General features: G+C 45.1%; 1 protein-coding gene across 16 annotated transcripts in view; it reads left to right on the forward strand.

Annotated features, from left to right (window-relative positions):
• Positions 1 to 18075, forward strand: part of C12H2orf42 (chromosome 12 C2orf42 homolog) — a 31914-nt gene extending 13839 nt beyond the window's left edge. For 8 of the 16 annotated variants that reach the window (XM_054548087.2, XM_054548091.2, XM_054548086.2 and 5 more), the window contains 7 exons: positions 691 to 795; positions 6919 to 7023; positions 10106 to 10159; positions 10962 to 11069; positions 11408 to 11508; positions 15820 to 15982; positions 17390 to 18075. In XM_054548087.2, coding sequence (XP_054404062.1) covers positions 691 to 795; positions 6919 to 7023; positions 10106 to 10159; positions 10962 to 11069; positions 11408 to 11508; positions 15820 to 15982; positions 17390 to 17598 — 845 coding nt within the window. In that variant the 3' untranslated portion in view covers positions 17599 to 18075. The remainder of the gene's footprint in view (positions 1 to 690; positions 796 to 6918; positions 7024 to 10105; positions 10160 to 10961; positions 11070 to 11407; positions 11509 to 15819; positions 15983 to 17389) is intronic. The other 8 variants (XM_002811920.4, XM_024242150.3, XM_009237206.3 and 5 more) reach the window with 1 other exon arrangement.
• Positions 18076 to 18669: the final 594 nt, after the last annotated feature.

An 18669-nucleotide genomic window follows, 5' to 3' on the forward strand; every position in this document is an offset into this window, starting at 1 on the left:
TGGCGCAATCTCAGCTCACTGCAAGCTCCACCTCCCGGGTTCAGGCGATTCTCCTGCCTCAGCCTCCTGAGTAGCTGAGACTACAGGCACCCGCCACCACGCCTGGCTAATTTTTTATATTTTTAGTAGAGACGGGGTTTCACCATCTTAGCCAGGATGGTCTCAATCTCCTGACTTCATGATCAGCCCACCTGGGGCTCCCAAAGTGCTGGGATTACAGAACCAATAACTTTTAGTATAAGTATCTCCATGCAATATTTGTGACATACTTTGATACTAAGAAATTATTTGTTGTTTATCTGAAATTTAAAAGAACATTTTCTTTTTGCTAAATTTGGCAACTCTGGTAAAATCACAACTACTTAAAAATCACAAAACCAGCAACATATTCACAGAGAAGAAAATGGAAGACAGTTCACTAGAAAATTCATCGTAATTGTCTGACAGGTGGGAGCAATGAGTGAATTTTTTTCTTCCTTTCATTTTTGTTTATTCACCCAATTTCCTATAAAGAGCATAAGAAAGCTACAATTTTATGTGTAAAGGCTAATGCTAACTCCTTCTAGAAACTGTGAAGCTAACCTAGAAATTAGCAAAGACTGTTTATATGTTTTAGACTCTAAAAATTAACATCAAATCAATTTATATTTAGCAGATACATTGTTAAACCTGTAATGATTTGTGGTTTAGGTGCACAGATGAACAGTTCACTACTGCCTCAAGATGCAGTGAGCAGTAATCTAAGGAAAAGTGGCCTGAAAAAGCCTGTGGTTGCTTCCTCGTTAAAAAGGCAGGGTAAGTTTCCCTTCCCTAGAATAGGCTACAGTGGTGGAAAGTCATTCTAAAGAAGCCAGAAGCAGTATAATCAAAAGAAATGTTGCACATTGTCACCCAAAGAGTCCCAGCATAAACACTAACAGAAGCACTGAGGCTGAGGTCTTTCCTGTCCCACCAGTTTCAAATCATGCTCAAAGCTAAATTATGCTGGAGGCCATTATCCTTAGCAAACTAATGCAGGAACAGAAAACCAAATACAGCATGTTCTCACTTATAAATGGGAGCTAAATGATGAGAACACATGGACACATAGAGTGGAGCAACACACACTGGGGCTTATTGGAGGGTGAAACGTGGGAGGAGGGAGGAAAGGTGGAAGAGGGTGAGAGGATCAGGAAAAATAACTAATGGATACTAGGCTTAATAACCTGGGTGATGCGGCTGGGTGTGATGGCACATGCCTGTAATCCCAGCTTTTTGGGAGGCCAAGCCAGGTGGATTACTTGAGGCCAGCAGTTTGAGGCCAGCCTGGCCAACTTGGCAAACCCCCGTCTCTACTTAAAAAAACAAACAAACAAAACATATGTATAATTAAATTTAAAAAATACCTGGGTGATGAAATAATCTTTTTTAATTAAAAAAATAATTTTTTAAAAAAGCTAAATTATGTCTAAAACCATAAAGATGGAGAACAGATTAGTAGTTGCCAGGATTTAAAGAGGGGGTTGGGGCTGGGCACGGTGCTCACGCCTGTAATCCCAGCACTTTGGGAGACTGAGGCAGGCAGATCACCTGAGGTCAGGAGTTTGAGACCAGTCTCGCCAACATGGTGAAACCCTGTCTCTACTAAAAATAGAAAAAATTAGCCAGATGTGGTGGCAGACGTCTGTAATCCCAGCTACTCAAGAGGCTGAGGCAGGAGAATCACTTGAACCCGGGAGGCGGAGGTTGCAGTGAGCCAAGATCGCACCATTGTCCTCCATCCTGGGCAATAAGAGCAAGACTTAGTCTCAAAAAAAAAAAGAAAGAGGGGGTTGAGAGGGTTGTAACAGCAGCAATAAAAGAGTAGCACAGGGAGTCTTGTGACAGACTGTTTTATGTGTTGACTGTGGTGTTGGTCACACAAGTCTACACATGCCCTAAAATTGCGTGTAACTATATGCATGCATACCACACACAAGTACATAAAGCTGGTGAGATTTGAATAAGGTCACTAGATTGTAACCATGTCATTTTCCTGACTGTGATGTACTATAGTTTTACAAAATGTTACTCTTGGGTGAATCCGGATGAAGGGTATAGAAGCCTTATATTTCTTACAACTGCGTGTGAATGTACAATTATCTGAAAAAGTAATTTATGTATTTATTTTTTTTTATTTATTTATTTTTTGGAGATGGAGTCTCACTCTGTTGCCCAAGCTGGAGTACAATGACATGATCTCGGTCACTGCAACCTCCGCCTCTGGGTTCAAGCGATTCTCCTGTTTCAGCCTCCCAAGTAGCTGGAATTACAGGTGCACGCCACCATGCCCGGCTAATTTTTGTATTTTTAGTAGAGATGGGGTTTCACCATGTTGTCCAGGCTGGTCTCAAACTCCCGACCCCAAGTGATCTGCTCACCTCAGCCTCACAAAGTACTGAGATTACAGGTGTGAGCCACCACGCCTGGCCTAAATTATGTCTTTAAACAAAAAAATTCTGACATGTTTAGCAGCAGGTGTCTTGCAGGATGTGTTCATCTTATTGCTTATTACTCATGTGCAATTGGTATAGAGATTCAAAGCTGAAGGAAAAAGGCGTTTTATGTGACTGGGTGTGGTGGCTCACACCTATAATCCCAGCACTTTGGGAGGCTGAGGTGGGAGTAGTGAGACTCCATCTCTACCAAAAAAAAAAAAAAAAAAAAAATTAGCTGGGGGTGGTGTCACATGCCTGTAGACCCAGCTACTTAGGAGGCTGAGGTGGGAAGACTGCTTGACCCTGGGATGTCGAGGCTGCAGTGAGTCATGATTGCACCACTGCACGGGTAACAGGATGAGATCTTGTCTAAAATAGAGAAAAAAATAATAATATAAAACAATACTAATTAACTAATTCATTAAGAACTTATGACCAGGCGTGGTGGTTCATGCCTGTGATCCCAGCCCTTTGGGAAGCTGAGGTGGGCGGATCACTTGAGGTCAGGAGTTCAAGACCAGCCTGGCCAACATGATGAAACCCTGTCTCTATTAAAAAGTATAAAAAACGTAGCTGAGTGTGGTGGCGTGTGCCTGTAATCCCAGCTACTTGGGAGGCTGAGGCAGGAGAATCGCTTAAACCTGAGAGGCAAAGGTTGCAGTGAGCCGAGATCATGCTACTAGACTCCAGCCTGGGCAACAGAGTGAGACTCTGTCTCAAAAAAAAAAAAAAAAAAAGAACTTATGCATTCTAGGCATATAAGTGTTTAAGGAAAGTCACAAAGTAAGCAGATCAACGGTATCAAATAAGTTTTTTTATTATTTATATACATATATTTTTTCAAGACAGAGTCTTGCTTTGTCACCCAGGCTGGAGTGCTATGGCGCAATCTCAGCTCACTGCAACCTTTGCCTCCCAGGTTCATCTCGTGCCTCAGCCTCCCTAGTAGCTGGGATCACAAGCATTTGCCACTATGCCCTTCTAATTTTTCTATTTTTGGTAGAGATGGGGTTTTGCTGTGTTGGCCAGGCTGCTCTCGAACTCCTGGCCTCAAGTGATCTGCCACCTTAGCCTCCCAAAGTGCTGGGATTATAGCTGATTTTTAATAATTTTTTGTCACTTCCTTTGGTGCAAAGAAAAAGGAAGATAGCTTCAATCTAAATTATCACTGTATGCCTTTACCTCTGATAATCTTAGTTTTAAATGAATAGTCATTGAGGCATTATCTCTACAAAAGGTGATACTGTACTTCAGACATGTGAAGTTATTTTGTTGGTGGTGGTATTTTTTTGTTGTGTTTTTCTTTGACACAAGGTCTTGCTCTGTCACTCAGGCTGGAGTGCAGTGGCGATGATACAGCTCACTGCAGCCTCCTGGGCTCAAGTTATCCTCCCACCTCAGCCTCCCAAGTAGCTGGGACTACAGGCACATGCCACCACACTTGGTTATTTATTTGTATTTTTAGTAGAGACGGAGTTTCGTCATGTTGCCCAATCTGGTCTCAAACTCCTGGGCTCAAGAGATCCACCCACCTCGGCCTCCCAAAGTGCTAGGATTACAGGCATGAGCCACTGTGCCCGGAATAAAGATATTTTAAGAGAAGAAATAGAATGATAGATCTGTGGAAGGCTCTTGAATTTGGAGATCATCCAGATGCATATCTTCATCTTAGAAGAGAGGAACTTGAGATAGATATGGACCCTGGTCACTCAGTGGGTGGGGATCCTAGGTCCCATAGCCTTTTTTTTTTTTTTGAAACAGAGTCTCACTCTGTCGCCCAGGCTGGAGTACAGTGGCACAATCTCAGCTCACTGCAACCTCCGCCTCCTGGGCTGAAGCGATTCTCCTGCCTCAGCCTCCCGAGTAGCTGAGATTACAGGCGCACACCACTACACCTGGCTAATTTTTTGTATTTTTAGTAGAGACGGGGTTTCACCATGTTGGCCAGGCTGGTCTCGAACTCCTGACCTCAGGTGATCCACCCGCCTTGGCCTCCCAAAGTGCTGGGATTACAGGTGTGAGCCACTGCACCCAGCTTCCCATAGCCTTTTGACTCCTAACTCTAAACTCTGGCTCCATTAAATTCCATCACTCATTACTGTTTTTTCCAGTTATTTACTCCAGGGCTGCAAGATTTCACTCTTTCACTTATATTTAAAAGTGAATTTGGCCGGGTGCGGTGGCTCATGCCTGTAATGCCAGCACTTTGGGAGGCCGAGGTGGTTGGATCACGAGGTCAGGAGTTCAAGACCAGCCTGACCAAGATGTTAAAACCCCATCTCTACTAAAAATACAAAAATTAGCCAGGCACAGTAGCAGGCGCCTGTAATCCCAGCTACTCAGGAGGCTGAGGCAGGAGAATCGCTTGAACCCGGGAGGCAGGGGTTGCAGTGAGCCGAGATCATGCCACTGCACTCTAGCCTGGGCAACAGAGCAAGACTCGGTCTCAAAAAAAAGTGAATTCATTCATTTTACATTTCTGAATACAAGGTTTTAGATTTTAAGTCTAAAGATATTATCATTGCAGCCCACAGTGCGTGCATCACTCAGTCATCTATTTGTGCTCAACCTTGGCATGAAACAATATGTTCATTATTGAGAGGGTCTGGGGCATATGGATACATATTCATCAGGAATAAAACTAATTTATAAACCTCTAAAACAGCCATTATTTTTATTTATTTACTTATTTATTTTTACTTGAGGTGGGGTCTCACTCTACACCCAGCCTGGAGTGCAGAGGCGTGATCTCGGCTCACTGCAGCCTCTGCCTCCTGAGCTCAAGCAATCCTCTCACTTCAGCCTCCTGAGTAGTTGGGACCACAGTCATGCACCACCATGCCTGGTTAATTTTTTTTTTTTGAGATGGAGTCTCTCTCTGTCACCCAGGCTGGAGTGCAGTGGCACAATCTCTGCTCACTGCAAGCTCCGCCTCCCAGGTTCATGCCATTCTCCTGCCTCAGCCTCCTGAGTAGCTGGGACTACAGGTGCCTGCCACTTTGCCTGGCTAATTTTTTGTATTTTTAGTAGAGACGGGGTTTCACTGTATTAGCCAGGATGGTCTCGATCTCCTGACCTCGTGATCCGCCCACCTCGGCCTCCCAAAGTGCTGGGATTACAGGTGTGAGCCACCGCGCCTGGACTTGCCTGGTAATTTTTTGTATTTTTGGTGGAGACAGGGTTTCGCCATGTTACCCAGGCTGGTCTCAAACTTCAGAGCTCAAGTGATCCTCCTGCCTCAGCCTCTCAAAGTGCTGGGATTACAGGTGTGAGCCACCAAGCCCAGCCTAAAACAGTCATTATATAGGACCATTCTTTCATATGCAGTTTAGTGTTGCTTCTCATTTTGTATTTTCTTTTTCTTTTTTGAGACAGTGTCTCACTCTTGCCCAGGCTGGAGTGCTGTGGCACGATCTCAGTTCACTGCAACCTCCACCTCCCAGGTTCAAGCAATTCTCCCACCTCAGCCTCCAGAGTAGCTGTGATTACAGGCGCATGACACCACACCCAGCTAATTTTTGTATTTTTAGTAGAGACGGGCGTTTCACCATGTTGGCCATGCTGGTCTTGAATTCCTGACCTCAGGTGGCTCACGCCTGTAATCCAGCACTTTGGGAGGCCAAGGCGTGCAGATCACTTGAGGCCAGGAGTTTGAGACCAGCCTGGGCAACATGGCAAAAACCCTGTCTCTATTAAAAAGAAAACAAAATTGGCTGGGCATGGTGACGCATCTGTAGTCCCAGCTACTCAGGAGGGTGAGGCATGAGAATCGCTTAAACCTGGGAGGCGGAGGTTGCAGTGAGCTGAGATCATGCCACTTCACCCCAGCCAGGGCGACAGAGTGAGACTCTGAAAAAAAAAAAAAAAAAAATCCCAGAATATCTTATTTTATTTAGTTTATTTGCTTTCTTTGAAGTTCAGCTTCAAGTTTTTTTTTTTTTCTGGACAAACTTATTAACACTTCTCCCAGGACTTCAGGAGGCTGAGGCAGGTGGATTGCTTGAGCCTAGGAGTTCGAAGCCAACTGGGCAACATGACAAAGTCTTGTCAATAAATAAAAAACAGGCCGGGCGCGGTGGCTCACGCCTGTAATCCCTACACTTTGGGAGGCTGAGGCGGGTGGATCACCTGAGGTCAGGAGTTGGAGACCAGCCTGGCCAACATGATGAAACCCCATCTCTACTAAAAATACAACAATTAGCCAGGTGTGGTGGCGGTTGCCTGTAATCCCAGCTACTCAGGAGGCTGAGGCAGGAGAATCGCTTGAACGCAGGAGGCAGAGATTGCAGTGAGCTGAGATTGTGCACTGCACTCCAGCCTGGGCAACAAGGGTGAACCTCTGTCTCAAAAAAAATAAAATAAAAATAAAAAAATTCTTAACTTTTTCAAACTTCAATTAGCTGTTTATTTTGTAAGAAAAGTTACTAAAGGAGTGTGTATGTGTGGTTTTTTTTTTCCCTAGCCTGTGGTCAGCTGTTAGATGAGGCACAAGTGACTTTATCCTTCCAAGACTGGCTGGCCAGTGTCACAGAACGCATCCATCAAACCATGCACTATCAGTTTGATGGTAAGTATTGTTCATCTAACTGGGCTCTTGCTGAAAGTAGGAGAAATTAAGGTAATTGTGCTGTAATTCTCCTCTGATAGGAAAAGTAATCGGACTTCAGTCCAGAGAGCACTGGGCCACAAGAAAGTAGAAATCTAATTGAAAGAAAAGAACAATCACATAGTTAAAATTCAGGAACAGCAAAATTATTATAATTTAGAGACAGAAGACAAAAACCATAGCAAATAATAAGTAAAGGCAGATAGTCTGATTGCTTGCATAAGTTCGTGTGCACGTGTGTGTGTGTGCATGTGTGTGTGTGTGTGTGTTTGGTGAGGGAGATACTGAAGCTTTATGAGACTATTCTAACTCTCAAACTTAAAGCAAGGGGAAAAAAAGATTAGAGAAAATCTAAGCCTGCACAACATAGTGAACCCCATCTCTACAAAAAATAGAGCCACTACACTCCAGCCAGGGTAACAAAGTGAGACCCTGTATGGAAAAAAGAAAAATTGAAAATCTAAACACATGAGACTAAGATAGTTATATAGAATTACTAAACATACTGGCCGGGCACAGTGGCTCTCACCTGTAATCTGACACTTTGGGAGGTCGAGGCGGGTGGATCACTTGAGGTCAGGAGTTCAAGACCAGCCTGGCCAACATGGTGAAACCCCGTCTCTACTAAAAATACAAAACAATTAGCCAGGCATTATAGTGGGTGCCTGTAGTCCCAACTACCTGGGAGGCTGAGGTGGGAGAATTGCTTGAACCCGGGAGGTGGAGGTTGCAGTGAGCCAAGATTGCACCATTGCAATCCAGCCTGGGCAACAGGGCGAGACTCCATCTAAAAAAAAAAAAAAAAAAGGACATAAACATGCTGAGGAAGATTGGAGAACACAGGCTGGATTTGGGTGTTATTTGTTATAGTATCATGGAATGTCAGCAGTTTCAGATCTAGCCAGTCTCTACTTGTTGCCTTAAAAGTATCCTATTAGCAGCGCGCGGTGGCTCACGCCTGTAATCTCAGCACTTTGGGAGGCTGAGGCGGGCGGATCATGAGGTCAGGAGATCCAGACCATCCTGGCTAACACAGTGAAACCCCGTCTCTACTAAAAATACAAAAAAATTAGCCAGGCATGGTGGCGGGCGCCTGTAGTCCCAGCTACTCGGGAGGCTGAGGCAGGAGAATGGTGTGAACCCAGGAGGTGGAGCTTGCAGTGAGCCGAGATTGCACCACTGCACTCCAGCCTGGGTGACAAAGTGAGACTCCATCTCAAAGAAAAAAAAAAAAAGTATCCTATTAGCTGGGCATGGTGGCGCAGGCCTGTAGTCGCAACTACTCAGGAGGCTGAGGTAGGTGAATCACTTGTTGCCCAGGCTGGAGTGCAGTGGCGTGATCTTGGCTCACTGTAATCTCCACCTCCCGGGTTCAAGCGATTCTCCTGCCTCAGCCTCCCAAGTAGCTGGGATTACAGGCATGCACCACCATCCCTGGCCAATTTTTTGTATTTTTAGTAGAGATGGGGTTTCGCCATGTTAACCAGGCTGGTCTTGAACTCCTGACCTCAGGTGATCCACCTACCTCAGCCTCCCAAAGTGCCGGGATTACAGGCGTGAACCACCGTGCCCAGCCCAGAAAACAGAATATTGATAATACTATAAGCTAAACACTTGTAGTCCTCTTCCATCCCATCCCATTCTCTCTTCCATCCCATTCCTGTACCACCCTCTACTCCATCTTACCATCTCCATTACTACCACCTTTGTCCAAGTTTCCATCAGCTCGCTCCTGGACTATGAGTATGTGTGTTTTATGAAGCCTTCTTGAAGTTAATTATTTTTTATTTTTTGAGACAGTCTTGCTCTGTCACACAGGCTGGAGTGCAGTGACACAATCTCAGCTCACTACAACCTCCACCTCCCAGGCTCAAGAGATTCTAGTGTTTCAGCCTCCTGAGTAGCTGGGATTATAGGCATGCATCACCACTCCTGGCTAATTTTTGTATTTTTAGTAGAGACAGGGTTTCACCATGTTGGCCAGGCTGGTCTCGAACTTCTGACCTCAAGTGATCCGCCCGCCTAGGCCTCCCAAAGTGTTGGAATTACAGGTGTGAGCCACTGCACCTGGTCTGGACAGAATTTTTAAGAAAGACTCTGAACTCACTTGACCCCCTCCCCTTAACTCTCTTTTTGTTGACCTAATGTCTGACAAGTTTCTTTTCTTTTTTTTTTTGAGACAGAGTCTCACTCTGTCACCCAGGCTGGAGTGCAGTGGCGTGATCTTGGCTCACTGCAACCTCCACCTCCCAGGTTCAGGCGATTCTCCTGCCTCAGCCTCCCAAGTAGCTGGGACTACAGGCGCATGCCACCATGCCCAGCTAATTTTTTGTATTTTTAGTAGAGATGGGGTTTCACCATGTTAGCCAGGATGGTCTTAATTTCCTGACCTGGTGATCCACCCGCCTCATCCTCCCAAAGGGCTGCGATTACAGGTGTGAGCCACCGTGCCTGGCCGCAAGTTTCTTTAAGAGATTTGTTAAGTACTTTCAAGTATTTTACCTGCCTTGAGGTCATATTCAGAGAGAAAGACAGATGCTTGCTGGGTAAGCAGTGTCCTAACTTGTAGTCCCTCAGCATTCATTCATAGTCCCTCAGCATTCACCATCAGGTGAGAGAGCATGTCATTAGTTTGCTTAGACATGAATGCAAATAGCAAGAACCTGGGGTTAGCGAGCAAAAGGGAATCAAGTGGAGGCAGCCACCTCGGCTTCATTGTTCTCATCCCATCTTACTTCGCATACCCTTTAGGGGGGAAAGTCTGTGCTGTGTTGGTCTTTTTAAAATTGCAGATTTGAAATGTTATACTTGGTGGATGACAAGGGTCTACTGTGTTGGTTTGTTTTTTCATTTTCTTTTTTCTTTTTTTTCAGTGCAGTCTCGCTCTATTGTCCAAGCTAGAGTGCAGTGGCATGATCTCAGCTCACTGCAACCTCTGCCTCCTGGGTTCAAGCGATTCTCCTGCCTCAGCTTCCTAAGTAGCTGGAATTACAGGCATGCACCACCATGCCCAGCTAATTTTTTTTTTTTTTTTTTTTTTTAGTAGAGATGGAGTTTCACCATGTTGGCCAAGCTGGTCTCGAACTCCTGACCTCAGGTAATCCACCCACCTCGGCCTCCCAAAGTGCTGGGATTACAGGTGTGAGTCACCAAGCCTGGCCTCCCTTTTCTTTTTTTTTCCTTTTTGAGGGAGGGTCTCACTCTGTTTCCCAGGCTGGAGTGCAGTGGCGTGATCATGGCTTACTGCAGCCTCAACCTCTTCGACTCGGTTGGTCCTCCCACCTCAGCCTCCCAAGTAGCTGCGATAGCAGGTGCATGCCACCACACCTGGCTAATTTAAAAAAAATTTTGGCCAGGCACGGTGGCTCACGCCTGTAATCCCAGCACTTTGGGAGGCCAAGGTGAGTGGATCACGAGGTCAGGAGTTTGAGACCAGCCTGGCCAACATGGTGAAACCCCATCTCTACTAAAAATAAAAAAATTAGCCAGGCGTGGTGGCGCACGCCTGTAGTCACAGCTACTCAGGAGGCTGAGGCAGGAGGATTGCTTGAACCTGGGAGGCAGAGGTTGCAGTGAGCCGAGATCATGCCATTGCACTCCAGCCTCGGAAACAGAGTGAGACTCCATCTCAAAAAAAAATTTTTTTTTTTGTAGACACTGGGTCTTTCTTTGTTGCCCAGACTACACTGTGTTTTTTATGTTTGCAAGGAATCAACAGTAGGACTAGTGACAGTTCTTGGCCCAGAAAGGTCAAAGCCTTCTTTTTGCCTCTGTGTAAGGAAATCTCAGTGGTATTTTTAGTTATTAAGTCCCTTGATTCCTTTTCTTCCACCTCTCCCTTTACATCAGAAAGTCCACTGAGTTTCTTTAAATGAGTTGTTTCTTCTTGTTTCCCATAGGCAAACCAGAACCATTGGTGTTCCACATTCCTCAGTCATTTTTTGATGCCCTGCAACAGAGAATATCTATAGGAAGTGCAAAAAAACGGCTCCCCAATTCCACCACAGGTACAGGATTTCCCTTTGGTATAGTGATGGATGTCTTGAACATAGAGAATTATGTTTGGAAAAAATCTGTGTGGAATACTCACCATGAGTATTCAGAGTGAGGACTTCTACTCACATGTCTGGAGCACAAAGCCTTCAATGATCAACATATCAATTATCTACATCAACTGATTTGTCACATTTCTGCCAAAACCTTTTATATATTTGCCTCTAGAATTTCTTTTTAAAAGTCCTGAGAATCTATAAGGAAATAATAGTACTGTATTAGAAACTAGGTAACAAATAAAAGAAAATGTTATTTTTTGGTAATCTAATTTTGTCCTTTTTTCACGTTGAAGCTTTTGTTCGGAAAGATGCCTTGCCACTGGGAACCTTTTCCAAGTATACTTGGCATATCACTAATATCCTGCAAGTTAAACAAATCTTAGATACCCCAGAGGTGAGAGTTTATTTCTATAACAGTGGGAGGGTTGTGAAGGGAAGAGAGGGAGGCAAGTACAGGGAGTGTATTTGCACTGGTTCCTTGAGTTACAGACACCAGAGTTTCTTTTTTTCATGCTAAGAGATTATTCAGAAATATCCCTGGCTTTATAGTTCTGACTCCAATTGTAATGTGTGTTCCCTATGGCTTGAAAAAAGTATCTTAAATTGGAATATACTTTTCCTTTGCCTTTGGGATTAAAAAAACAAAAAAACATAATTTTTCTTATAAATTAAATAATGATCCCCTAATACTTATGATGAGTCCTAGATTTGACTGGCAGGCAGCTAGAAAGTATATAAATAATTTGAGATGATATAATATTTGTGAAGTCAGTGGCACCAGCACAGTTAAACCCTCCTCCCCAAACTACAGCTTTGTTCTCATTAGAGAAATGACCCTTTTTATTTTATTTTATTTTTGGGATGGAGTCTTGCTCTGTCACCCAGGCTGGAGTGCAGTGGCGCAATCTTGGCTTACTGCAACCTCTGCCTCCCGGGTTCAAGCAATTCCCTTGCCTCAGCCCCCCGGCTAGCTGGGATTACAGGCACGTGCCGCCACCATACCCGGCTAATTTTTGTATTTTTAGTAGAGACAGGGTTTGACCATGTAGGCCAGGCTAGTCTCGAATTCCTGACCTCATGATCCTCCCAAACTGCTGGGATTACAGGCATGAGCCACTGTGCCCGCCTGAGAAATGACCCTTTAAAAAAAATTTTTTTTGGTCTTTTTGGTTCGTATTTTGTTTTTTTGGGACAGGGTCTTACTCTGTTGCCTAGTCTGGAGTACAGTGGTGCAGTCACAGCTCACTCTACCTCCACCTCTTGGGATCAAGTGATCCTCCCACCTCAGCCTCCTGAGTAGCTTGGACTACAGGCACATGCCACCATGCCCAGCTAATTTTTGTAGAGATGGGGTTTCCCCATGTTGCCCAGGCTGTTCTCAAATTCCTGGACTCGAGCAATCTGTCTGCTGCAGTCTCCCAAAGTGCTGGGATTACAGGCATGAGCCACCAGGCCCACTCTATTAATTAAAAAAAAAAAAAAAAAAAAATTTAAGATAGGGTCTTGCTGTGTTGCCCAGGCTGGTCTCAAATTCCTGGGTTCAAGCAGTCCTCCCATCTTGGCCTCCCAAAGTACTGTGATTACAGGTGTAATCTGCCACATCCAGCCACACTAGACATTTTATGTTTTTATTTTATTTTTTTTTGGAGACAGAGTCTCTTGCTCTGTTGCCCAGGCTGCAGTGCAGCGGCACAATCTCGGCTCACTGTAACTTCCACCTCCCAGGTTCAAGCAGTTCTCATGCCTCAGCCTCCTGAGTAGCTGGGACTACAGGCACGCACCACCACGCCTGGCTAATTTTTGTATTTTTAGTAGAGGCAGGGTTTTGCCATGTTGGCCAGGCTGGTCTCAAACTCCTGATCTCAAGTGATCAGCCCGACTTGGCTTCCCAAAGTGCATGGATTACAGGCATGAGCCCCTGTGCCCGTCTTACACATTTTAAAATGTTTTTCGGGCCGGGTGCGGGGGCTCACACCTGTAATCCCAGCACTTTGGGTGGCCGAGGCGGGCGGATCACGAGGTCAGGAGATCGAGACCATCCTGGCTAACACAGTGAAACCCCGTCTCTACTAAAAATACAAAAAAATTAGCCGGGCATGGTGGCAGGCGCCTGTAGTCCCAGCTACTCGGGAGGCTGAGTCAGAAGAATGGTGTGAACCCAGGAGGCGGAGCTTGCAGTGAGCCGAGATTGCACCACTGCACTCTAGCCTGGGCGACAGAGCAAGACGCTGTCTCAAAAAAAAAAAAAAAAAAGAATGTTTTTCAGGTAGATCCTGAAAATTTGAGATGGAGTTTTTTTTCCTACAGTAATAGAATTATGTAGAAAATTCAGCATAGACTGGGCACGGTGGCTCACACCTGTAATCCCAGCACTTCGGGAGGCTAAGGCAGGCGGATCACCTGAGGTCAGGCATTTGACACCAGCCTGCCCAACATGGTGAAACCCTGTCACAACTAAAAATACAAAAATTAGCCGGGCATGGTGGCAGGTACCCATAATCCCAGCTACTCGGGAGGCTGAGGCAGGAGAATCGCTTGAACCCAGGAGGCGGAGGTTGCAGTGAGCTGAGGTCGCGCCATTGCACTCCAGCCTGGGGGACAAGATCAAGACTTCGTCTCAAAAAAAGTAGAAAATTCAGCATAATGTGATTTGATACATTAAGAGTAGCTTAATTGCAAGGCATTCTTCTGTTCAGGAAAAAAAAAATAAGTTGTTTGGTAGCTACAGAATTTACATGTGAGGCAGGCATGGTGGCTATAATACCAGCGATTTAGAAGCCTGAGATGAAGGATTGCTTGAGGCCAGGAGTTCAAGACCAGTCTAGGCAACACAGCGAGGCCCCTACTATTTTTTTTTGTTTGAGACAGAGTCTCACTCTGTTGTCTAGGCTAGAATGCAGTGGCGCAATCTTGGCTCACTGCAGCCTCTGCCTCCCAGGTTCAAGCAATTCTCCCACCTCAGCCTCCCGAGTAGCTGGGATTACAAGCGCACCACCCTGCCCGGCTAATTTTTGTATTTGTAGTAGAGACAGGGTTTCACCATGTTGACCAGGCTGGTCCCAAGCTCCTGACCTCAGGTGATCCACCTTCCTCGGCTTCCCAAAGTGCTGGGATTACAGGCGTGAGCCACTGCGCCCGGCCAGCAAAGGCCCCTACTCTTAAAAAAAAAGCAAGCAAGCAAGCAAAAGAGGCTGGTGAGGTGGCTCATGCCTGTAGTCCCAGCACTTTGGGAGGCCAAGGTGGGCGGATCACCTGAGGTCAGGAGTTTGAGACCAGCTTGGCCAACATGGTGAAAACCCGTCTCTACTAAAATACAAAAATTAGCCGGGCATGGTGGCTTGCTCCTGTAATCCCAGCTACTCGGGAGGCTGAGGCAGGAGAATCACTTGAACCCGGGAGGCGGAGGTTGCAGTGAACCAAGATCGTGCCACTGCATTCCAGCCTGGGTGACAGAGCTAGACTCCATCTCCAAAAAAAAAAGAAAAAAAAGAAAAAGTGAGGCCTGGTGGTGTGTACCTATAGTCCCAACCACTAAGGAAGCTGAAGCAAGAGGATCACTTGAGCCTGGGAGTTGGAGGCTGCAGTGAGCCATGATTGTGCCACTGTATTCCAGCAGGGGCAACCAAGTGAGACCTTGACTCTTTTTTTTTTTTTTTTTGACACGGACTTTCGCTCTTGTGGCCCAGTCTGGAGTGCAATCATGTGATCTTGGCTCACCTCAACCTCCACCTCCCAGGTTCAAGCGATTCTCCTGCCTCAGCCTCCCGAGTAGCTGGGATTACAGGCGTCCGCCACCACACCTGGCTAATTTTGTATTTTTAGTAGAGATGAGGTTTCTCCATGTTGGTCAGGCTGGTTTCAAACTCCCGACCGCAGGTGATCCACCTACCTCAGCCTCCCAAAGTTCTGGGATTACAGGCGTGAGCCACCACTCCTAGTGACCTTGCCTCTTAAAAAAAAAAATACATGTGAACCCTAGAAAAGGGCTGTGTTGGCATTAAAGACACTTGAGGAACTCTGCACGTCACAGAGGCAGCTTTTAGCCTGGAATGGATGACATTTAGGGAGACACTGAAGCAACCCAGGGTGCAGGCATGTGGGAGAAGAGAGCTAACCATCATGGAGCTTCTCACTGTCGGGCGTTACTTACCTCCGTCACCTCATTTGACCTCTCAGCCATGCCCTGGCATTAACTGCATTTTGCCCATGAGAAAACAGGCTCTGAGAAGTTTGTAATTTGCTCTGGGTCACCACAGCATCCAGTTCCAGTTCTGCTTGGCTCAGTCCCAATGACAGTATGAAGCATCCTCACAGGATGTGAGGTGAGCTGTAGGTGCTATGAACAAAGGAATTTAAGAGAAGAATGCTGCTAGCAGAGCAGTACAGGAAGAAATAAAACTGATTTTAGAGCAGGTCTGTGCCAGCAGCAGTCATGTACCCATGAAGATGTTAGAGGTTCAATTGGTATATAGTTTGGCTGGGGTGGAAATTTAAGATTTTAGAGAAAAAAGGAAAGCCATGAATGATGTAAGGGAGAAAAGGCAGATTTGTTGACAGGATTTTCTTGAAAAACAGGGAAGTTGTAATTCATTTGAATATACTTAACAAGAAGGAAGGAATAATAAAAGATTTGTTGTCATCCAGGTATTTGTCTATTTTGAAAGTTTTCTCTCTCACCTTTTTTTGGTATTGCCTTGGTGTCCAGATGCCCTTGGAAATCACCCGTAGCTTTATCCAAAACCGAGATGGGACTTATGAACTATTTAAATGCCCTAAAGTGGAAGTAGAAAGCATAGCAGAAACCTACGGTCGTATAGAAAAACAACCAGTGCTGCGACCCTTGGAACTAAAAACTTTTCTTAAAGTTGGTAAGTGAACTTCAAAAGTGCATCTTCCTTTGAGTGTCAGCTGGTGAACAGTACAGTACACTGTCCAAAGCTTTGGATCTTGACCTTAAACAAAGAAGACACATTCATTCACCTTGTAAAGGCAATCATGGGATAAGGTATTTTGTTTCATTTGAACCAGTGTTTCCAAAAATAAAATTACAGGCCAGGTGCTGTGGCTCACACCTATAATCCCAGCACTTTGGGAGGCCAAGACAGGTGGATTGCTTGACGTTAGGAGTTTTGAGACCAGCCTGGCCAACATGGTGAAACCCCGTCTCTACTACAAAAATACAAAACTTACCCAGGCGTAGTGGCGCATGCCTGTAGTCCCAGCTACTCGAGAGGCTGAGGCACAAGAATCGCTTGAACCCAGGAGGCAGAGGTTGCAGTGAGCCGAGATCTCACCACTGCACTCCAGCCTGGGCGACAGAGTGAGACTCAGCCTCAAAAAAAAAAAAAAAAAAAAAAAGACTTGCTGAATGAATAAATGCATGCCAGCCATAGTTTTAACTAATTTAGCTTTGTGATCTATGTGGTGGCCCCCCTTTGTTTCTTCAGTTTTGTATTTAGTCTTCCAGAAGAAATTTAGAATTTATAATTATTCTGTAAAATTCTTGTGAATATTATATTTTTTGCTGCTCTTGTGAATGAAATATCTATCCTGATTCTAACTTGTTATTGCCAGTTATGGAAATCTCTTAGTTTTAGTATACTTAATATTAAATTGGTACCCTTGATGAAGTCCCAGTAGTGATAATAGTAAATGAAGGCTGGGCACAGTGGCTCATGCCTGTAATCCCAGAGCTTTGGGGGCTGAGGCAGCAGGATCACTTGAGGCCAAGAATTCAAGACCAGCCTGGGCAATATAGCAAGACCCCCACTTTACTAAAAGAACAAAAATTGGCCGGGCATGGTGGCTCACGCCTGTAATCCCAGCACTTTGGGAGGCCGAGGCGGGCAGATCACAAGGTCAGGAGATCGAGACCATCCTGGCTAACACAGTGAAACCCCGTCTCTACTAAAAAATACAAAAAATTAGCCAGGCATGGTGGCGGGTGCCTGTAATCCCAGCTACTTGGGAGGCTGAGGCAGGAGAATGGCATGAACCTGGGAGGCAGAGCTTGCAGTGAGCCGAGATCGCGCCACTGCACTCCAGCCTGGGCGACAGAGCAAGACTCCGTCTCAAAAAAAAAAAAAAAAAACCCCAAAAACTTCATGATGATCAATAAATCTGATATCCCAATCACCACTGAATTTATAAACCTCATTCGGCCTTCTGATTATCAAAGCTGAACAGACTGCTCCAATTCCGGACACTTTTTTTGCAATTAGGAACACCCATTAGAGTCAGGTGGAATTGTACTAATACTCCTTTTTTCTCTTTAGGCAACACTTCCCCAGATCAAAAGGAGCCAACACCTTTCATCATCGAGTGGATCCCAGATATCCTTCCCCAATCTAAGATTGGCGAGCTGCGGATCAAGTTTGAGTATGGCCACCACCGGAATGGGCATGTGGCGGAGTACCAAGACCAGCGGCCCCCCTTGGACCAGCCCTTGGAACTGGCCCCTCTGACCACTATTACTTTCCCTTAAGGCAAAACAAGAGAATAATCTTTTGCTGCTTAATTTGCACATCCCCACCCCTTGACAACTTTAAATGCTAGTTAGGCACTTAGATGGCCCTGTTCCTTGGTGAACTGCTCTTAGCTAAGATGAAAATTCTCAGTGCTTTCAAGTGGATTCTGTTGAAGAAAATTTCTTGTAAATAGCCTTTTTGGTGCTGCTGTGTACAGTCTTCATTATGCATTGGGCAGTATTTCTGGCTAGAGTTTTAAAAGGAACAGAAAGAAAACCAGCTTATTTTCCTTCTTACAGACTCATCTTTAGCATTTATTTCAACCTTTTGCTAATTCTCTGAGAAATCTGCAGCACTCAGCCATACACCAACAGTGTTGGAAAGTTAACACCCTGGTTAGGGCAGAATGTTAAAGACCATCTTGGCAGAGTTCCAGCCATGCTCTTTATTTCTGTTCTCAAATAAAGCACAGTGTCACTAGTTTTTCCAAATTATATCTCATGGTCGCCTGTTTATAAAATTATAAATGTTGGTGGGGGAGGTGGGATTTAACTGATAGTGATACAGGTCAATAGTGATTCAGGAAAGAGATCCAGGTGTCAAGGGAATATTGCTATTTAAAACTAATGCTTGTAATAGCTCGTTCACTTCATACTTGTATCTTTATATATTCTCCAAACAGTAAAATTCAATTGCTGTTTCTGATTGAATGATCACAGAATAGAGATATGGAAAGACCCAGAAGTATAAGCCTATCTTTAAGGAGGAAAGAAGGGAATGAACATTTCTTGCATGCCTACTATGTGCCAGGTACTTTGTTTTTGTTTGTTTTTTGAGATGGAGTCTCACTGTGTCACCAGGCTGGAGTGTAGTGGCACGATCTCGGCTCACTGCAACCTCCGCCTCCCAGGTTCAAGCGATTCTCCTGCCTCTCAGCCTCCCAAGTAGCTGAGACTACAGGCACCTGCCACTATGCCCAGCTAATTTGTGTGTGTGTGTGTATTTTTAGTAGAGACGGGGTTTCACTATGTTGGCCAGGCTGGTCTTGAACTCCTGACCTCATGATCTGCCCACCTCGACCTCCCAAA

Source organism: Pongo abelii, chromosome 12 (genome assembly GCF_028885655.2).
Source record: "Pongo abelii isolate AG06213 chromosome 12, NHGRI_mPonAbe1-v2.0_pri, whole genome shotgun sequence".
Lineage (NCBI taxonomy): Eukaryota > Metazoa > Chordata > Mammalia > Primates > Hominidae > Pongo > Pongo abelii.